Genomic DNA, 19,857 nt, shown 5'->3' on the forward strand with positions numbered 1-19,857 from the left:
TAGGAAGGAACAAGTGTTTTTGCTGGTTGAGATAAGGATAGCTATACAGGGCATTGACTCACATTGATTTCCTATGCGTGGGTGTTACCTTCTAGGTTAATTCTTTTTGATCTAACCTTTTTTTCTAGTTCCTGGTCCCCTTTACCTGTTGGCCTCAGTTGCTTTTAAGGTATCTGCTTTAGTTTCTCTGTGTTAAGGGCAACAAATGCTAGCTAGTTTTTTAGGTGTCTTACCTATCCTCACCCCTCCCTTGTGTGCTCTCGCTTTTATCATGTGCTCATAGTCTAATCCCATTGTTGTGTTTGCCCTTGATCTAATGTCCACATATGAGGGAGAACATACATACGATTTTTGGTCTTTTGGGCCAGGCTAACCTCACTCAGAATGATGCTCTCCAATTCCATCCATTTACCAGTGAATGATAACATTTCGTTCTTCTTCATGGCTGCATAAAATTCCATTGTGTATAGATACCACATTTTCTTAATCCATTCATCAGTGGTGGGGCATCTTGGCTGTTTCCATAACTTGGCTATTGTGAATAGTGCCGCAATAAACATGGGTGTGCAGGTGCCTCTGGAGTAACCTGTGTCACATTCTTTTGGGTATATCCCCAAGAGTGGTATTGCTGGATCAAATGGTAGATCAATGTTTAGCTTTTTAAGTAGCCTCCAAATTTTTTTCCAGAGTGGTTGTACTAGTCTACATCCCCACCAACAGTGTAAGAGGGTTCCTTTTTCCCCACATCCTCGCCAACACCTGTTGTTGGTGGTGTTGCTGATGATGGCTATTCTAACAGGGGTGAGGTGGAATCTTAGCATGGCTTTAATTTGCATTTCCTTTATTGCTAGAGATGGTGAGCATTTTTTCATGTGTTTTTTGGCCATTTGAATTTCTTTTGAGAAAGTTCTGTTTAGTTCACATGCCTATTTCTTTATTGGTTCATTAGTTTTGGGAGAATTTAGTTTTTTAAGTTCCCTATATATTCTGGTTATCAGTCCTTTGTCTGATGTATAGCTGGCAAATATTTTCTCCCACTCTGTGGGTGTTCTCTTCAGTTTAGAGACCATTTCTTTTGATGAACAGAAGCTTTTTAGCTTTATGAGGTCCCATTTATCTATGCTATCTCTTAGTTGCTGTGCTGCTGGGGTTTCATTGAGAAAGTTCTTACCTATACCTACTAACTCCAGAGTATTTCCTACTCTTTCTTGTATCAACTTTAGAGTTTGGGGTCTGATATTAAGATCCTTGATCCATTTTGAGTTAATCTTGGTATAGGGTGATATACATGGATCTAGTTTCAGTTTTTTGCACAGTCAGCTTATTTTAGTTCTATGTTACAATCAGTACTATTTGGGGTATAGTTAATTTGCTAAAATATCCCTAGCGGTACCTATGGAATATAGAAGCAAATGAGGGGAGGGTAGAATGAGGCTGGATTATGGAAGGTTTTAGGAACTTTTGAGGGGCAAGAACCATTATGTGTTGTGTTGGAATAAGCATTTACTAATTTGCTAGATATTACTCATTGTGGCAGGTCTTACTTGCTTTTCATTATTAAGCTGAGCCATTTGACTTTTTTTTTTGTAAAAATAAAATTTAAAAGCAAATGACAACACCAGAAAATAAAGTTTGACTCCTAATAAAAAGTTTCATTTGCTCCTAAAAAAATATCCAAACCCTGACGAGAGAAACTATAATACCTTTCAGTTATAGGGTGAAATGGCTATGCTGGGCACATTGTACTTATCAGGTAAATAATTCCTGAATCGATTATTCTGTGAAGAATCCCTATCCCTCATATGTCATTTCCCAGAACTGGGAGGCCACCTCAAAACCCCTATCCATCTTACTATTGATGTGATAGATGGTCTTAGAAGGTGATCAATAGAGGAGGCATAAAAATCAGATTTAAGAGAATCTTCTGTACTTGGTAGACTTTTTTCTCTTAATGAGGGATAAGTGAGGGACCTACTGTTAACTGATTGAATGCTGAACACCATATGATATACATATTTCACTATATGTTATAATTTTAACATCATATATAATGGTGTGGGTGTGTGTGTGTGTGTGTGTGTGTGTGTGAGAGAGAGAGAGAGAGAGAGAGAGAGAGAGAGAGACTGGGGTTTGAATTCAGGGCTTTGTGCTTACAAAGCAGGTTCTCTACTGCTTGACCCATACCTCCAGTCTATTTTGGAGATGGGGTCTTGTGAACTGTTTGCCCAGGTTGGCCTTGAACTGTGATCCTCCTGATCTCAGTCTCCCCAGTAGCTAGGATTATAGGCATGAGCCACTAGTGCCTGGCTCCTTATATAGTGATTTATATTAATAAACTGAATGTCCTGAGATTTCATTATTTACTTATTTTGAGAAATCATCCTAATGTTTGGTTACAGAGAGGTGAGATAAAAAAGAAAACATACAGTAATTTTATACTTAAGAAAAAAGTATAAAAAACAATTTCTAACTCCTCATTGTTAACTATTTCCAAGGTCATGTTTGAGTACTTAAAGTGCATTTCTAATAACATGTGCATTAATAACATGTTATTAATATAGACTGATCCTAAACTATCCCGTAAAATTTATTCTATGATATATATGCATATATTAAATATAGCACTTGAAACATTAATTCAGCTGTATCTAACCACTACATGTCAAGTATGAGTAAATGCGTTCTGCATTCCAAGTTAGGAGTGTTGTCATGGCAGGGGGAGTGGCTGATCATGGTGCTGGATTTCTTTCTGTGTTGAGATTTGGATTGGAGGGGTTCATAGACATTCAGCAGCAATCCCAAAATTCTCCATGTGTTCTGAAATGGAAAGATTGGGTGGTGGGCACTTTTATTGGGGGAATGCCTGTGCTTTGTTGAAGAACTGGTATGTTTTCCATGATGCCTTGGTTTTACTTTTTAATATTATTTTTACATGAATCTATCATTGAAGATAGGAGAGCTTTCCAGAAGAGAAAGAACTGTGTAGATTCTGAAAGAAGTATGTGTCCACAGTGCACAATAGTATTGTGAAATTAATTTTGATCTTTTTGGGGGGGCATATTTTCAGTGATCGACTATCTTAAGAGTACCTATCTAATCTTCTCTTTAAAAATTTGAATAGTAGAGCCAGGCACCTGTGGCTCATGCCTGTAATAATCTTAACTACTTAGGAGGCTGAGATAAGGAGGATCATGGTTTGAGGCCACCCTGGGCAAATTGTTTGCGACACCCAATTTCCAAAAAATAAACAGGGTAAAATGGACTGGGAGCATGGCTTAAGTAGTACAGTGCCTGCTTGTAAGCACAAAGCCCTGAGTTCAAACCCCAGTCCCACCAAAAAAAAAAAAAATCGAATAGGACAAAATCAGACATTTAACAAATCACTTCTTTTGTCATTGGGTGGGGGAATCACTTTGCAAGGTCTACTCAAGTCCTCCTATGTACTCTCTGGATAAAGTACTTGCTGGATTTCGAACACGAAGTCAGATGCTGTTGGGTCACATAGAAGAAGAAGATGAAGTCCTCCACTGCCAGTTTTCTGATAACAGTGATGATGAAGAATCAGAAGGCCAGGAAAAATCTAGAATTAGGTATGTACCTGTATACCCATTTAATAAATATTATAATTTTATAATGGAATACATAACAGAAGATGTAGTTTTTTCTATTAAAGTGTATCTTTTCCATTTTATCAAAGAGCAAATAGTTTTCGTTAATCTACTGTCATCTAATGTGCTATGAATTTAGTGTTTGAACAGAAGTCATCAGTCTTATAATTGAAAAATAATTTTGCTTTCAGAGCATTTGTAGTTATTCGAATTTTCAGAGGGAATTTTTTGTATTTCCTGATTTTACTGCTACACTAGAAGCAAACATGACTTTTCCATTGAATCCAACATGGAGAGCATACTTTTGAGGACTATTAGTAAAATTATGCTTATTTTAATTAATTTTTAACATTACTGTTACTTTTTTGGAGAAACTAATTTAAGAGCAGATTAGAAAGGCAAGAATTATCTTTTATCCTGATCTTTTTTTTAAAGCTGTACAAGTTGCTCATGGATTAAAAAGCCAGGCTCTGTTTGTTCTCTTGTTGAGTTGAATGATACCCAGGATGGATCACAAAAGTCAAGTTTGGGGAATGAAGGTATTTCAAACTTTCTCAAATAATTTTAGATCTAAACGTTGTAAGACACTCCCCCACTTTCCCCCATTTTTATTAGAATGTATTTGTTGTACGGGGGCGGGGATTTATTTTTTTCTTTATTCATTTACAGGGGGATTCATTTTGACAATTCCAAATAGCCTTACATTGTACATCTCCCCCCAACCCCCTCTCTTTTCCACTTAAAGCAATTGCAAGAGGTTTCATTGTTCTATTTTGTATATGTATATGAAGTTCATCAGCCATATTCCCTCACTTTCATCTATCCCATTCACTTTCCTCGCACTGTACCTATTTTACAGTCCTGTTATTCATTATTAATTGCAAAGTCAATGTTCAAATGGGTTTCTCGAAGTATCTCTGCTGTGAGTATACTTTACATTGGCAAGTTCAACCCCTTCCATTACTCTCCCTTACCCCTTCCCTCCCACACCCCCATTATTCAACACCTTTTAATACATATTGCTAATTCCTCTGCCTGCACAGATGTAATGTATTTCGATATTATTGACACTGTCATTTCTTTTCTTTTCCTCCTCCCCCAGATTCCATAGAGTAGTTCCCCATTACTGACATGTTCTACATATAAGTTTGTATATGGTCATGTTTGTTTTTATGTATATGTTTATCTTTTGGATTTATCTTCCACATACTAGAGAAAACATGTGGCCTTTGTTTTCCTTCATCAGTTGTAGGACATCTGAGTTGTTTCTGTAGCTTGGCTATTATGAACAGAGCTGCATTAAATACCAGTATACAAGTGTCTCTATTGTATCCTGACTTATATTCCTTTGGGTATATGCCCATGAGTGGTATCATGCGTCATATAGCAATGCTACTTTTAGTTTTTTAAGGAATCTCCATACTGCTTTCCATATTGGTTGTATTAATTTACATTCCTACCAACAGTAGGAATTCTGTTTTGCTGCATCCTTGCCAACATTTGTTGTTGTATATGTTCTTGATGATAGCCATTCCATCTGGGTGACATGAAATTTTAGTGTAGTTTTTATTTGTATTTCTTTTATGGCCAGGGGAGTTGTATTTATTAGCCATTTGTACCTCTTCCTTTGAAAATTCCCTGTTCAATTCATGTGCCTATTTCTTCATTGGGGGTTGAGTGTTTTGAGCTCCCTGTAGATTCTGGATATTAGTCCCATCAGATGAATAGCTTCTCCTCCCTCCCCCTTTTTAGTCGATAATTTAAGAAGCATCTAGGAATTTTCAAAACCAGAACGTGGTAGGAATGTTTTCCAAGCTGGCAGAACTTCTTTTACATTCTCAGTTCTACCTCAGTTTTTCACTCTTTTTATTCCTTAATGCAAAGGGGTTTCTACCAATAGATTTTGGCTAAAGATGCAGACCAACTCTCTCAGAATACAGGTTTTTATATTCATACCTGAGCTAATATGCTTTATACCTTTCATTACTTCATTACTTTCGGCCTGTAAGTGCGTCAGTACACGAAAAGTATGGTTAAAGAGAATTTAAAATGAAAAGTGCTCCAGCATAAAAAAAAGAGCTTCTTTTTAAGAGTAAATGCATGAATATTTACCAAAAGTTAACTGTAAATAAACCAAAATAATTTCAAAACGTAGAAATAGTAAAGGTGTTATTCAACTAGCTATCCTTGAATTATTTATTTCTAGTCCGCAACCATGAAATGAGTGCACTAGTTCCTTCATTGAGAAAAACCTTGCTATGAAAAAAAGTTGATTTACATGCTGGTGCAGGACAGTAACAAAGAGTAAAGGGCCATATTCTGAGTAAACTGCATTCTCTGATCACCATACAACTAGAAGTTAATAAGCCAAAAATTTACCCCTTTACCTAACTGGAGATTTCACATCCATCTCAGATAATTCCAGTTAAAGGCAATGACAAGCTGTGTATACAAACCTATGGGATATGATTAAAAAAATGTATATATATATATATATATACACACACACACACACATATATATGTATATATAATACACACGCACATTTAATTAAAAGTTTTTAAGTAAATGAAAATCCTGACTGTAACCTAGAAAGGTAAGGTCTCAGTTGCTATGCATTTTTTTCCTCCCCTTCCTGTTTGTCCCTTCCTCTGCTACCTCTCATTTCCTTTTGTTTTGTTTTTCTTTTTGAACTATACTTCAATTGAATATTTTTATGAACAGGTATTTTTGTTTCTGAATTTTGTTTCTTCTGTTTTAAAGATTTAAAGATTGAATGTCTCCGGGAGGGTCAAGAGTCAAATTTGCAAAAATTAAGGAATTCAGAACTTATACTTAATGAAGCTAAACAAAAAATGAGAGAACTTAAAATTAACATCAAGATGAAAGAAGATTTGATTAAAGAGTTAATAAAAACAGGTAATAGTAGTGTCCTGTATTTAAATGAACTTACATGAAGAAAAAAAAAACTTCTAAGATTGCTTCTAATGTGGTATCATTTACTTTTGTTTTTGCAACTTAGAACTATCCACTGTAGCTTGTATAACAAGATATGTTTTAGAGCCAATATGTGGACATTAGTTATCAATAGAAGTTTGTTATGTTGATATTTCATCTTTGAATTGTTTGGAGCATGGGAACTCTGTGTTGTACAGAAATCTATGGCTCTTAATTTTTCCCCAATTTAAAAATATTATACCAGGCATCTAGGAATATGTCTGAGACATTTTTCTAATTCATTTTTCCCTTGAGGTGCTGGGGATTAAACCTAGGGTCTTGTGTGTGTTTTATCACTGAGGTACATCCCAGTCAGATGGCTCTTTTTTTTTTTTTTTGTGGTACTGGGGCTTGAATTCAGGGCCTATTGCCTTGAGTCACTCCACCAGCCCTTTTTATGATGGGTTTTTTCGAGATAGGGTCTCACAAACTATTTGCCTGGGCTGGCTTCAAATTGCAGTCTCCTGAGTTGCTAAGGTTACAAGTGTGAGCGCTGGTGCCCGGCTGATGGTTCATTTTTAACATTAATTTTAAATATTCTTATTTTTTTGCTTTGTTTTTAATTTTTCTTTATTTTTACTAGCATATAATAGTAGTTGGGGGGAGTCATTGTGACATTTATATATTTGCTTATAGTATATCTTAATTAGATTCATCCCCTCCATCATTCTCTCTCACCCCCCCCCCACCTTCTTAGAACTATTTCCACAAGTTTTACTGTTGTAATACAAAATACATCTACCATATTTACCCTCCTTCACCTCTCTGTTAACACCTTTCCTCCTCCCACTGGTACCTCCTCCTGGATAGGACCTGTTTTATCTTCTGCTCCTTCATATTTAATTATATTGATTATTCAAGGGGGCATTCACCTTGGTATTTCACACTTGTATATATTGTCCTTTAATCAGATTAACCCACATTATTACTTACTCTTTCTCTATTGCCCTATTATTCAGCAGCTTTCAGTGCATTTCGTTATACTTTCTTCATACACAGATTGTACTATGTTTCAATATTATTCACTTTCTATCATTCTCTTCCTTTTCTATCTCCCCATAGTTCCCTCAGGTGTAGAGATAGTTTTTATTTCCCTAAGGATGTGAGGATTTGTTTTTGTGAGCTGTTCTTCTAGGTGAGCCAAGCTTTTAGCTCTTCTCCTTTGTCTCATATCTTTGTCAGGTTGGGGATATGTGCCAGATCTCCTTATCTGTACTAGACTTGCCTTAGAAAGGATAACTCAGGTTTTTTGTTTTTTACCCAAATGACCAGCCTTGACTACTTTGAAATTCAGTAAAGGATACTAGCATTTCTTTTTCCAACTCCATGAAAGAAACAATTGTCAGTTTTTTGGGGAACTTTTCTTCAAACCCAAGGCTATAATGACAATGACTTAAATTGTGGTGAATGCTAATATGCTGACAGCAAGAAGAAAGTGGCTTTCCCATTTCCCTGCTTTCCTGCAACTTTGGTTTCTAACTATTGTTCCCCTCCTTTCCCAACCTCTTCTGCTTTCTCAAAGCATTTTCCTTCCTCATTTCTAGTTCTATACTTGCCATGCAGTTCTAACTCCAGTTATCCCAGATATTTAATTGACTTTGACTATGCTTCTTTATCACTGGCAAGATTAAATGCCAGTTGACTCCTCTTAGGAGTATCTTGTAGCTGATCTAGAAATTTAAATGATTTCTTTATACTTACAATTTCAGGATAGTGCCTGTGGAATTTGAGGATATTTACTCCCTAGAATAAATTATCTTTCATAGAGGTTATCTCACCAAAAATACTTTTGTAGCCTGATATACCCATCCTGGTTCTTTAAAATATCTGAGCTGACATAGAGTCAGTCTTCTCCTTAGGACCAAGGACAGTTTGGAACTTACCTAAAGATCCTCAGAGGTAGTGACTAGCAAAAGGATCAATGCATGATTACTTTCCAGTTCTCTCACTGAAAACTTCTCCCAGATAGGAGCTAATTTAGTCAGCAGTAATAACAGAACGAATATATATAATCAATCTAATAAGCTTTTTTTATATCTTAATATCTCTGAAATCAGGATGTATCTTACAATCAATGGCAATGGCAGTTTAGCATTTTATCATGACATAATTGGCCCTGTTTATTTTTCTCTTAGTGTTTCATAAAATATTGGTCTGTTGAACAACTGATGAATAATTCAACATTTGTTAAAATACATAATAGTTTTATGTTTTATTGTATTTATTTTGGGGGTGTGGGGTTGATCCCAGAGTCATACATGTTAGACATCTAGGCATGCATTCTACCACTGAAGTATGCCCCCAACCCCCTAGTTATTTGTATTTAAAGTTAGTCATACAACAAAAATATAATAAAAAAGTTAGTCAAATATAGTTTTAGAGTGAGAAGATAGTTTACTGTCTTTAATAGTTCAATAACTTTTTATTAAAAATTATAAGATTTTCTGTATAATGTTATACAGTGTAACAAACTGTATAACAGTGTCATATACTATTCATCCTCTGAGCTCTAGACTCCTGTTTCCTGCTGTCACGAGTTGCCAGTCTAGTTGAGAGATAGTTTCCTATCAGAATAAATCAAAAGCAAACTTTTAGAGTCAGTATCTGGCCTTAGAATGAAAACAAATGTAGAGATTTCTATGTCCTGTTTTTCTGTATGTTCTAAATACTTTTAAGTAAAGCATTTTAAAAGAATCTTTAACAAATTTAATGTAATGAAAAAAGGAATCAGCTGTAGATTAAAAGATTCTTAAGCAAATCTTTTCTTAAGATAAAAGATTCTTAGCAATCAGATATATTGTGGACCTTTTATAGATCCTAATTAAAATAAGCCAGTTTATAAAAGACATGTTGAGGCAATTGAGGAAGTCTGAATATGGACTAATGAGTTAATGTTAATGTTAGATGTGATGACTTTGGTAATGTCTATATTTTGTATAGATGTTTATTGAAGTATGTATAAATCAGATGATATAACATCTGGGATTGCTTCAGAATATTTAAGCAAAGTAAAACAAAAGGAAGCTTAGTTGAAGCAACTGTGAAAAAATATTGATAACTATTGAATCTGAGTGATGGGTTTTCATTTCTTCACTTCTTTACTTTTGATATGTTTATGTTTTTTCCATAGTAATTTTTTAAAATTTCAAAAAGACAGATCATGGGTAGCTGAAAGCCAAGAGACAGAGGCATTTCTAATAGCCTTCTTACCTGGAGTTTGATGTCAGTAAAACTCACTTGCAAATTCAGAGGGTCAAAAATTTCACACTAAAACACAAACAGTGAACCAGGGAGAAGATCATCTGGTACCAAATGGGAACAGTCATTAAGGAACTAATTATTAAGAGGCCTAGTGGCAAGCTATGTTTGGGGGTGGGTAGGGACAGCTGGGTTTTTATGTTATACCTTAAATGGTGTTATACCTTAAATGTCCAGGTGGAATTTTAGAGTAGAGCATTTTTGTTTTAATGTTTTATTTAACACAATTTATAATTGTTATTATTGTTATTATGGTGAAGGTAATGATGCCAAATCTATAAGCAGACAGTATTCTCTGAAAGTAACAAAACTAGAGCATGAAGCAGAACAGGCAAAAGTGGAACTGACTGAAACAGAAAAGCAGCTGCAGGAACTGGAAAACAAAGATCTTTCTGACATTGCTTTGAAGGTAAAATTACAGAAAGAATTCCGTAAGAAGGTGGATGCTGCAAAGCTGAGAATCCAGGTAACTTAAAAACTATAATTGAGAAAACGTTTTTTTCCTTCCTCCCTTAAGAATCCTGCTGGGCTGGGAATGCAGCCTAGTGTTGATGAGGCCCATGGTTTGATCCCCATCACTGTAAGAAAAAAGAATGCTACTTTTGAGGATTCCTGTACCAAGTTAGGAAAGAAGTGAGATTCAGAGTAGTAGAAACTGGATGGTATCCCTCCCCCCCACCCCCCCGGGTTATGGTTGGTTTACATATCTTACGATCTGGGTAGTATATTTCTTTATCAATAAGTGTATTATTTTAATATTGATGTAAAAAACCACATGGTTAGAAATAGCATCCTTTTATGAAGGACAGAGGATTAAATAATGGTTAAAAATATACATAAAACATCAGGTATCTGTGTGGCACTTTGTAAACACTCAACAAATGGGAACTATTTCATATAGTTTTCTAAAACTGTAACTGATTGGTTTAAGAAAGGTTAATAACCTTGAGTAACATGATTCAACTGTAATTTTCTAATGCTTGAATTTAGCTACAACTTCAGAAATAGCTACAATTAAAAATTCTTGCTGGGAGCAGTGGCTCACTGGCCTGTTAATCAGCTACTGGGGAAGCAGAAATTGTGAGCATAGTGTTCCATGCCAGCCTGGGCAAAAAGTTAGCAAGAATCCATTCAACCAATAAGCTGGGTGTGATGGCATGCACCTGTCAGCCCAACTACACAGGAGGTGCAAATTAAGAGGATCATGGTCCAGCTTCCCTGAGCAAAAATGTGAGATCCTATTGGAAAAGTAACTAAAGCAAAAAGGGCTGGAGGCTTGGCTCAAGTGGTAAATTGCCAGCCTAGCCAAGTGTGAGGCCCTTAGTTCAAACTCCAGTACTGGAAAAAAAAAAAAAATCAAAAACCCTGTTCTAGGGCTGGAGAGGTAGCTCAGTAGTAAGAGTGCTTGCCTAGTATGTGTAAAGCCCTCGGTTCAGTTCCTACCACTGTAAAAATATTTTTTAAAAATCCTATGCTATGAGAATATTCCATTACAGAGAGATTTTGTGTAAGGAAGCCATTTCTAGATGCTTTGGGGATAGTCACAGTGCTTTGTTAATCAGATCATAATGAACATATTCCTGCTGTTTCCATTGTAGCTAGAGCTGAGTTGTAATTAACTTGTTCAGAGCATTATTATTATTTTGAGAAAGTAACTATGTCACTGTTACTTTTTTTCAACAAGGTAAATATTTACTATGCATCTTTGTTATTCCAAGACCTATCACAGGTAGAGATGAAAGTCAGCCCCTCCTACAGTTTCCATGCATCAAACATCTGAATTCACTAACAGTTGTTGGCTGTACAGCCTGTCAAGTTACTACCAAGTTAAAATAATGACTTGAATGTTTGAACTGCTTCAAGGAGGAATGGTGGTTGTACATGTAACACCTGTCATTTTTCCTTCAGAATAATTATTTCAACTTAGAATTCACCTCCCAGAGTTTTGTAACCAATTTTTTTCATTTCTTGATCCTTTAAGTTAGAGACATGATGTCTTAACAAAGTACTCATTTTAACAAGACTTTAGTAGACTAAACCAAGTAAGATTTTTCCTTTGTGTTTATTGTAAAATTTTATTTATAACTTCATAGGTTTATATCCTAGCTTCATTCCTGATACAATTCTTACACTCATGAGTAACATTAATATCATACACATACACAATTTAAGCATTGTTAAGGATTTTACAAAGATTATTTTTATATTTTCTAATCTCACACAATTAAAATGGTTGCGATTAAAAGAGTAAATTAAAATTACTAATAGGGTTTAACTAGACAAGGATGGGGCTAGATGAAGATGAGTACAATAGTTGCATTTGTTGTGTGTCTACAAGGTGCCAAATATGTACCAGTGTGTATTATTTAATCATTAAGTAATGATCCTTTGAATCCTTTGAAGTGTATGTTTTTATCTTACAAGTGAGCAAACTTAAGTTTTAGAAAGGTTAAATAACTCATTCAGAATCACATAGTGATGATGACAATACCAGTTTTCAGTAATTTAATATGCCATTTTAGAATATTGAAATACTAGCATTCTCATTAATATAATGCAGTTATTTAGTTATTTCCTTTTTTTTTTTCCTTTGGTGGTACTGCAATTTTAAACTCAGGGCATTGTGCTTGTTAGGCAAGTACTCTGCCACTGGAGGCATGCCTCTAGCCCTTTTGCTTTAGATTATTTTTTACATAGGATTTCTTAACCTACGGCCTCTCATGTAGCTGGGACCACAAGTATACACAACTATGCTTTGCTTATGTGTTGAAAGGGGTCTCTTTTACTTTCTGTCTGGGCTGGCCTTGAACTCCAATCCTCTCAATCTACACTTCCCTCATTGCTGAGATTATAGGTATGAGCTGCTGTGTTCAGCCAATTATTTTCATTTTTAAAACTAAAAACTCGTGCTGGTGGAGTGGCTCAAGTGGTGGGGCACATGCGTAGCATGCGTGAGGCTCTGAGTTCAAACCCCAGTATTGCCAAAAAAAATAAACAAAAATGTTTTAAATTCAAAAAAATCTAAAATTTGAAGCTGGACACTAGTGGCTCATGCCTGTAAGTCTAGCTACTTGAGAGGCAGAGATCAGGAGGACTGAAGTTTGAGGCCAGCCCGGGCAAATAGTTTGAGTGACCTTATCTCAGAAACACCCAACATACACACATAAATACATACACACACACACATACACAGATCAGGAGGATTGAAGTTTGAGGCCAGCCCGGGCAAATAGTTTGAGAGACCTTAGCGCAAAAACACCCAACACACACACACACATACACACACACACACACACACACACGCGCGCACGCACACACACACACACACACGCGCACGCACACACACACACACACACCCTACACCACACACACACGGGCTGGCAGACTGGCTCAAGCAGTAGAATATCTGCCTTAGTACATGTGAGATCCTGAGTTCAAACCCCAGTACTGCCAAAAACAATCTAAAAATCTGTATGTTTATGTCTTTAGATATATGTAGAGTTACATTTGACATTGATAGTTTAATGCTAACAAAAGGTGTCCTTTTTTGGCAGCTTGTCTGACTTTTAAGTAAGTTTATCAGGCTATCTATTGATATTTTTTATCTATTTATTTATTTTTGGTGGGAATGGGCTTTGCACTTGCAAAGCAGGCTTTCTACTGCTTGAGCCATACCTCCAGTCCATTTTGTTCTGGTTATTTTGGAGATGGGGAGTCTCATGAACTATTTGGCCAGGCTGGCCTCAAGCCACAGTCCTTCCAGACTCAGTCTCCCAAGTAGCCAGGAGTACAGGCCACCAACACTTGCCTGATATTTTCAATATTACATGAAAAAGAAACTGATATGCTGATATTATGTTATGTGGCAAAACTAGCATCCAATTCCAGATAATGGAAACCACAAAGGCCTGTGGCCTCCAAGCTAGTGGCCATGTACAGATTGTTAGTTTTTGGTCTCCAATGATATAAGGTCAATCAGTTTGGAGCTTCCTTCATCAAAAAGTCTTGCATGAACCAGACATGGTGATGCACACCTGTAAACCCAGGAGTCAGGAGACCAAGGCAGGAGGATCAAGAATTTCTGGCCAGCCTGGGTTACACAGTGAGACCCTGTCTCAAAAAAAAAAAAAAAAAAGTCTTTATCCATGAAAATAATAGCAACTCAACTAAATCTAATTGTGTGTTTAGTGTTTTATCAACAGTCTAATCTAGTGCTGGTCCACAGACCACACCGTAAGCTGCAACATCTCCATGAGTCCTTACATTTAATTAAAAGAAAATGTGCTTAGGTTAACAACCTATTAATTAATTGTGGTCTGAATAATTTACGGATGACCTCCCCTTAACTTTTTTATGCCATCTAAAAGGTACTAAATGGTACAAGTGTAATATACGTTTATTTAACCAGGATTAAATTTTAACACTCTGTTGTTTTATATTGGTAGTTAAAATACTTTGAAAATGTAACAAATGTTTAATGCTATCTATAAATAATTTTAGGTGTTAAAATAATGGACACTGTCAGGGAAAATGTTGTATCAGATCATCTTAATTCAAGGAGTTAATGATTTAGGTTACAGCTGGATATAAAAAGAGTACAGTAGAATACTATGCAGTCACATAGAACAAATCTTAGACCTGTAAGATGCAACATGCATAAATTATTTTTAGAAGAATCAATTAGTAATTTTGTGTCAGAGAGTAGGATAGGTAGATTAGGGGTCTGGGATAAGAGAGAATCTTTAAAAATATATGTTCAGTTTTGATATTGTATAATTTTTTCATGTGCAGTTATTTTTTAAATGAAAATTCTTAATAAAAAAGTAAAGAGGGCCATTCTGCTGTGGTTGTCAGCATTAGGAATGCTCATAATTTTTAATTGTTTGCATATCTGGTGAAAATTATGATTTTTCCCAGTTGCAAAATTAGAAATGTAGAACAAACAAGTGTGAACCTATCAAAAATGAATGGAAATATAGGGAAAATGGCTGCCTTTACCACTGAATGAAAAGATTGTTTAGTAGAGAGAGGTACACTTTTTCATCTTGAAATATTCCATATGATCTTAGGTCTTACAGAAGAAACAACAAAATAGTAAGAAATTGGCATCACTGTCGATACAATATGAGAAACGTGCCAGTGAACTAGAGCAGAATGTAAATCGCATGAAACATCAGAAGGTACAGCTGCAAAAAAGACTTCAAGAAGAAAATGAAAAAAAGAAGGAACTGGATGCAGAAATTAAGCGAGATCAACAAAAAATCAAAGTAATATTGTCATACATTCCTTCTAAGTATAATATGAAATGTTAAATGGCTCAGAGCTAAAGAAGTCAAGGTCTTGATTTAGTTGGCTTGTGAAATATCTATCCTTGATCTTCCTTTCACTACAGTCCTACTCACTTTAAAACTTGTTCATCTACATAGTAAAACCTATTTATTGAATTCCAAATACCGTTTTTGAAGGCTTTGACTTCACAAAAGCATAGGTATGGTGATTTTTCTTTGTAGGATCTTTAATTGAGGCTCTAGCCCCCTTCCCAGTAGTTCCTTTCTCCTTCATTGGCCTCAAACCACAATCCTCCCAGTCTCTTGCTTTCTGAGGAACTAGGATTACAGACTTGAACCACCATGCCCAGCAAGACTTTATTTTTTTTTACAGCAGTTTTAGGTTCTCAGCAAATTTGAGAGGAAGATCTAGTCCCATACATACAGGCATAGCTTTCCCCATTATCAACATCATTGGATTTTTGATGTTGGATACAATCTACTTTCAGGCCATAAAAAAATCACAGAATATTATTATCTTGGTGGAACTGGGGTTTGAACTCAGGGCTTCACACTAGCAAAGGAAGTACTCACAAAGCAGGCACTCTACTGCTTGAGCCATACCTGTAGTCCAAAATCACAGAATCTAGTTACAGAGGGAACTTAAGAATTGTTGCTCATTTTTTAACTTCTGTTTTCTTTTTTTTTTTTTTTCTGGGACTGGGGATTAAACTCAGAGCCTTGTGCTTGTGAGGCAGGTGATCTACTGCTTGACCTACTCCTCCGGCCCATATTTGCTCATTTTTTAATAGCCACTTTATTGGTATATAATTCACATACTGTACAATGGATTTTGGTGTATCATTTTAATTTTTATAAGCTGTGGTAATATATATATAAAACATAAAATTTATAATTTTAACAACTTTAGTATATAATTCAGTGGCACTAATAATACAATGTTGCATAGCCATCATCCCTGTTTCCAAAACCATTTCATCATCCCAAAGACAAACTCTATCATTGAGCAATAATGCCCCATTTTTGTCTTCTTTCAGCTTCTAATAACCTCTAATCTACTGTCTGTCTCTATGAATGTGATTTTTCTAGATACTTCATGTAAATGGAATCCTGCAACATCTGTCCTTTTATGTCTGACTTACTCCAGTTAGCATAATGTTGTAGCATGTATCAGAACTTTATTCTTTTTTATGGCCAAATAATACTCCATTGCAAAGCTAGGTGCAGTGGCATGCACCTTTAGTCCTAGCTACTTGGGAGGATTAGGTGGGATGATCTCTTGAGTCCAGAAGTTTGAGGCTAGCCTGGGCAACATAGCAAGAACCCATTTTAAAAAAACCCAACAGTAGAAACCACCTTTATATGGATAATACCACATTTTATTTATCCATTCATCCATTGATGGACAGTGAGTTGTTTTTACCTTTTGGCTATTGTGAATAATGATAAGAACATTGGCATATGAATAAGTGTTCCTGCTTTCAGTACCTTTTGGGTATGTACCTAAGAGTAAAATTTCTGGGTCATATGGTAACTGTGTGTAGCCCTTTGAGGAAATGCCAGTGGTTTCCAGCATCATTTTGCATTCTCACCAGCTATGTATGAATGTTCTAATTCCTCCCTATCTCATTATTATTTTCTATTTTATTGTAGCCAGCAAAGTAGGTGTGAAGTAGTATCTTTTTTTGGGGTGGGGGTGGTGGGCAACATTAGGGTTTGAACTCAGGGCCTCATACTTGCTAGGCAGATGCTCTTACTGCTTGAACCACTGCATCAGTCCTATTTGTGTTAGGTTTTTCCAAGATAGGGTCTCGTGAGTTTTTTGCCTGAGCTAGCTTCAAACTACAATCCTCCTGATCTCTGCCTCCTGAGTAGCTAGGACTAAGGTGTGAGTCACCAGCACCTGGCTGAAGTAGTATCTTATTGTGGTTTTGATTTGCATTTCTCTAGTCACTAATAATGTTGAGCGTTTTTCATGTGCTTATTCGAGTATCTTTTTGAGAAATGTCGTTCATATCCTTTGTTCACTTTGTTCATTTATTTATTTCTGGTGGTACTGGGGGTTGAATTCAGGGCTTTGAGCTTGCTAGGTAGGTGTTCTATCACTTGAACCACTGTGCCAACCCTGTTTTTTGAGACAGGATCTCACTATGTTTCACAGGTTGTCCTTGAACTCACTGTGTAGATTAGGCTGGCCTTGAACTCTCAGTCCTCCTACCTTAGCCTCCTGAGTGCTGGGATTACAGTAGGCACCACCACACCCAGCCATGTTCACTTTTTAATTGGGCTGTTTACCTTGTTAAGTTGTAGGAATTCTTTACATATTCTGGACATTAAGCCTTGTCAGATACATGATTTCCAGATATGTTTTCCCATTACTTAGGTTGTCTTTAAACTCGTTATTTTATTTCTTTCGAGACTGGTTCTCAAGATGTTGCCCAGGTTGATCTCAAACTCATGAACTCAAGTGATCCTCCCACTTTGGCCTCCTGAGTAGTTGAGACTACAGATGTACACCACTGTAAACAACTTACACATTTACATATTCTTTCATGCACAAAAGTTTTTAATTTTGAAGTCCAATTTATCTATTTTTTTCTTTGTTGCTCATGCTTTTGTTGTCAAATCTAGAACCCATTGCCAAATCCAAGGTCATGAAGACTTAGCCCTAGGTTTTCTGACAGGAGTTTTATGGTTTTAGATCTTATATTTAGGTGGTTAATCTATTTTGGCTCAGTTTTCGTGTATGAAGTAAAGTAGGGGTCCAACTTCATTCTTTTGCATATAGAACTCCAGGTGTACCAGTACTATCTGCTGAAGAAACTGTTCTTTCTCCTTTGAATGGACCTGACACCCCTGTCAAAATCAGTTTGCTAGGGCAGTGGAGAGATGCTATGGTGGGGCAAATGTTGACCAAAGAGAAAAAAGTTGCTGTTACACAGGATGAGTAAGTCTAGATATCTAATATGTAGCTTTATGACTGTAGTTATGAATACTGTATTGTAAGTTGGGTAAAGTAATAAATACTTTCTGCAACACCAGCATTCAGGAGGCTGAGGCAGGAGGACCTTGAGTTTAGGGCTAGCCTGGGCTACATAAGTGAGACTGCCTCAAAACAAACCAAAACAAAAAAACCAAACAAAAGGAAAGGGAAAAAAAAAGAACATTAAGAATTTGCTAAAATAGCAGATTTTAGCTACTCTTTCTCACAAAAATGGCAATTATGTGAGTAGATAGTTATATTAATTACCTTGGCTATAGTATCATTTCACTTATATTAAAACACTATGTTGTATACCTTACATATGTATAGTTTTTATTTTAAAAAGTCAGCTAGGGGGCTGGGCACACACCTGTAATTCCAGCTACTTGGGATGTAGAGGTAGGAGGATTGTGGTATGAAGCTGGCCAAAAGCACAAGACCATGTCTGAAAAACAAACTAAAAGCAAAATGGGTTGTAGGCATGGCTCAAGTGATAGGTACTTGGCTCACAAGTTCAGGGTCAGGAGTTCAAACTCCAGTACTGCAAAAAATAAAAGTCAGTTGACCATACATGTGTGGTTTTTAAACTCTCGGCTCTATTCCACTGGTGTAGATTTCTGTCCTCATGCCAGGACCACATTGTTTTGATTAGGGAAGCCTGGTAGTAAGTTTTGAAATTGAGAAGTTCTCCAACTTTGGTCTTCTTTCTCAAGGTTGCCTTCAAGTCATCTGCAATTCTGTATGAATCTGAGGATTAGCTTTTACATTTCTGCAAAAGCCATTGGAAAAAATTCTTGTGGTGCTGGGTATGGAATCTAGGACTTGTATATGTTAGGCAAGTGTTCTACCACTGAACTATATCCCCCACCCTCCACTGAAATTTTGATAAGGATTGCATTTTTGATAGGGATTGCATTGAATCTATAGACTTTGTTGGCTGATATTGACATCTATTTTTTAAAGAGGGATAGTTAGTTATAATCAGTCAGTTCATTTGTTCCAGGCCAGCATGGGCTACATAGTGAGTTTCATGCTAGCCTTTCAAACATAGTAAGACCCTGACTCGAAACAATTTTTTTTTTTTTTTGCTATGTAACCTAGACTGCTCTGGAAGTCATTATGTAACTCAGGCTGGCCTTGAGTTTGGGATCCTTCTGTCTTTGTCTCCTAAGTGCTGGGTTGCAAGCATACTGTTGACATGGACAGCATTTAAGTCTTATGCATGCACGTGGGATGTCTTTGTTTATTTAGTCTTTAAAAATTTCATCAATGTCTTATAAATTTATTCCTAGATATTTTATTCTTTTAGATATTATAAATAGAATTGTTTTCTTAATTTCCTTGGGTTACTCATCCTTCAAAATGGTAATTATTATAGGAGTAAATACTTATTGAGTATATTCAGATGATAATATGCTAAGCACACATGTGTTTTATTTAATCCTTTTTTGTTCTATATCTTCAACTTTTCCTTTTCTCTTGTATTCTGTCTTTAAGTATCTTAGATTTTTATCATCCTAAAATTATCCTTCAACTTTATTTTTCCATATAACTATGACTTCTTTCATCTTCCCTTCATAAGCAGACTTCTTAGAAAAGTTGACTGCATTTGTTTCTTCTGTTCCCATTCATTCTCTTATCCTCTTCATTCTGGTTTCTGGCTCTTCCACCACTTCAAGGCTCTTGAGTTCACTAGTGTTCTCTATGTCACTAAAGTTATTAT

The 19,857-nt window shown here is 36.1% G+C and overlaps 1 protein-coding gene across 9 annotated transcripts in view; it reads left to right on the forward strand.

Moving 5' to 3' along the window:
- Window positions 1-19,857, forward strand: part of LOC109703260 (kinesin-like protein KIF27) — an 85,340-nt gene that overhangs the window by 34,992 nt on the left and 30,491 nt on the right. For 8 of the 9 annotated variants that reach the window (XM_074052172.1, XM_074052171.1, XM_074052173.1 and 5 more), the window contains 5 exons: window positions 3,421-3,590; window positions 4,044-4,147; window positions 6,372-6,527; window positions 10,124-10,329; window positions 14,933-15,130. In XM_074052172.1, coding sequence (XP_073908273.1) covers window positions 3,421-3,590; window positions 4,044-4,147; window positions 6,372-6,527; window positions 10,124-10,329; window positions 14,933-15,130 — 834 coding nt within the window. The remainder of the gene's footprint in view (window positions 1-3,420; window positions 3,591-4,043; window positions 4,148-6,371; window positions 6,528-10,123; window positions 10,330-14,932; window positions 15,131-19,857) is intronic. The other variant, XM_074052176.1, reaches the window with a different exon arrangement.

Source organism: Castor canadensis, chromosome 13 (genome assembly GCF_047511655.1).
Source record: "Castor canadensis chromosome 13, mCasCan1.hap1v2, whole genome shotgun sequence".
Lineage (NCBI taxonomy): Eukaryota > Metazoa > Chordata > Mammalia > Rodentia > Castoridae > Castor > Castor canadensis.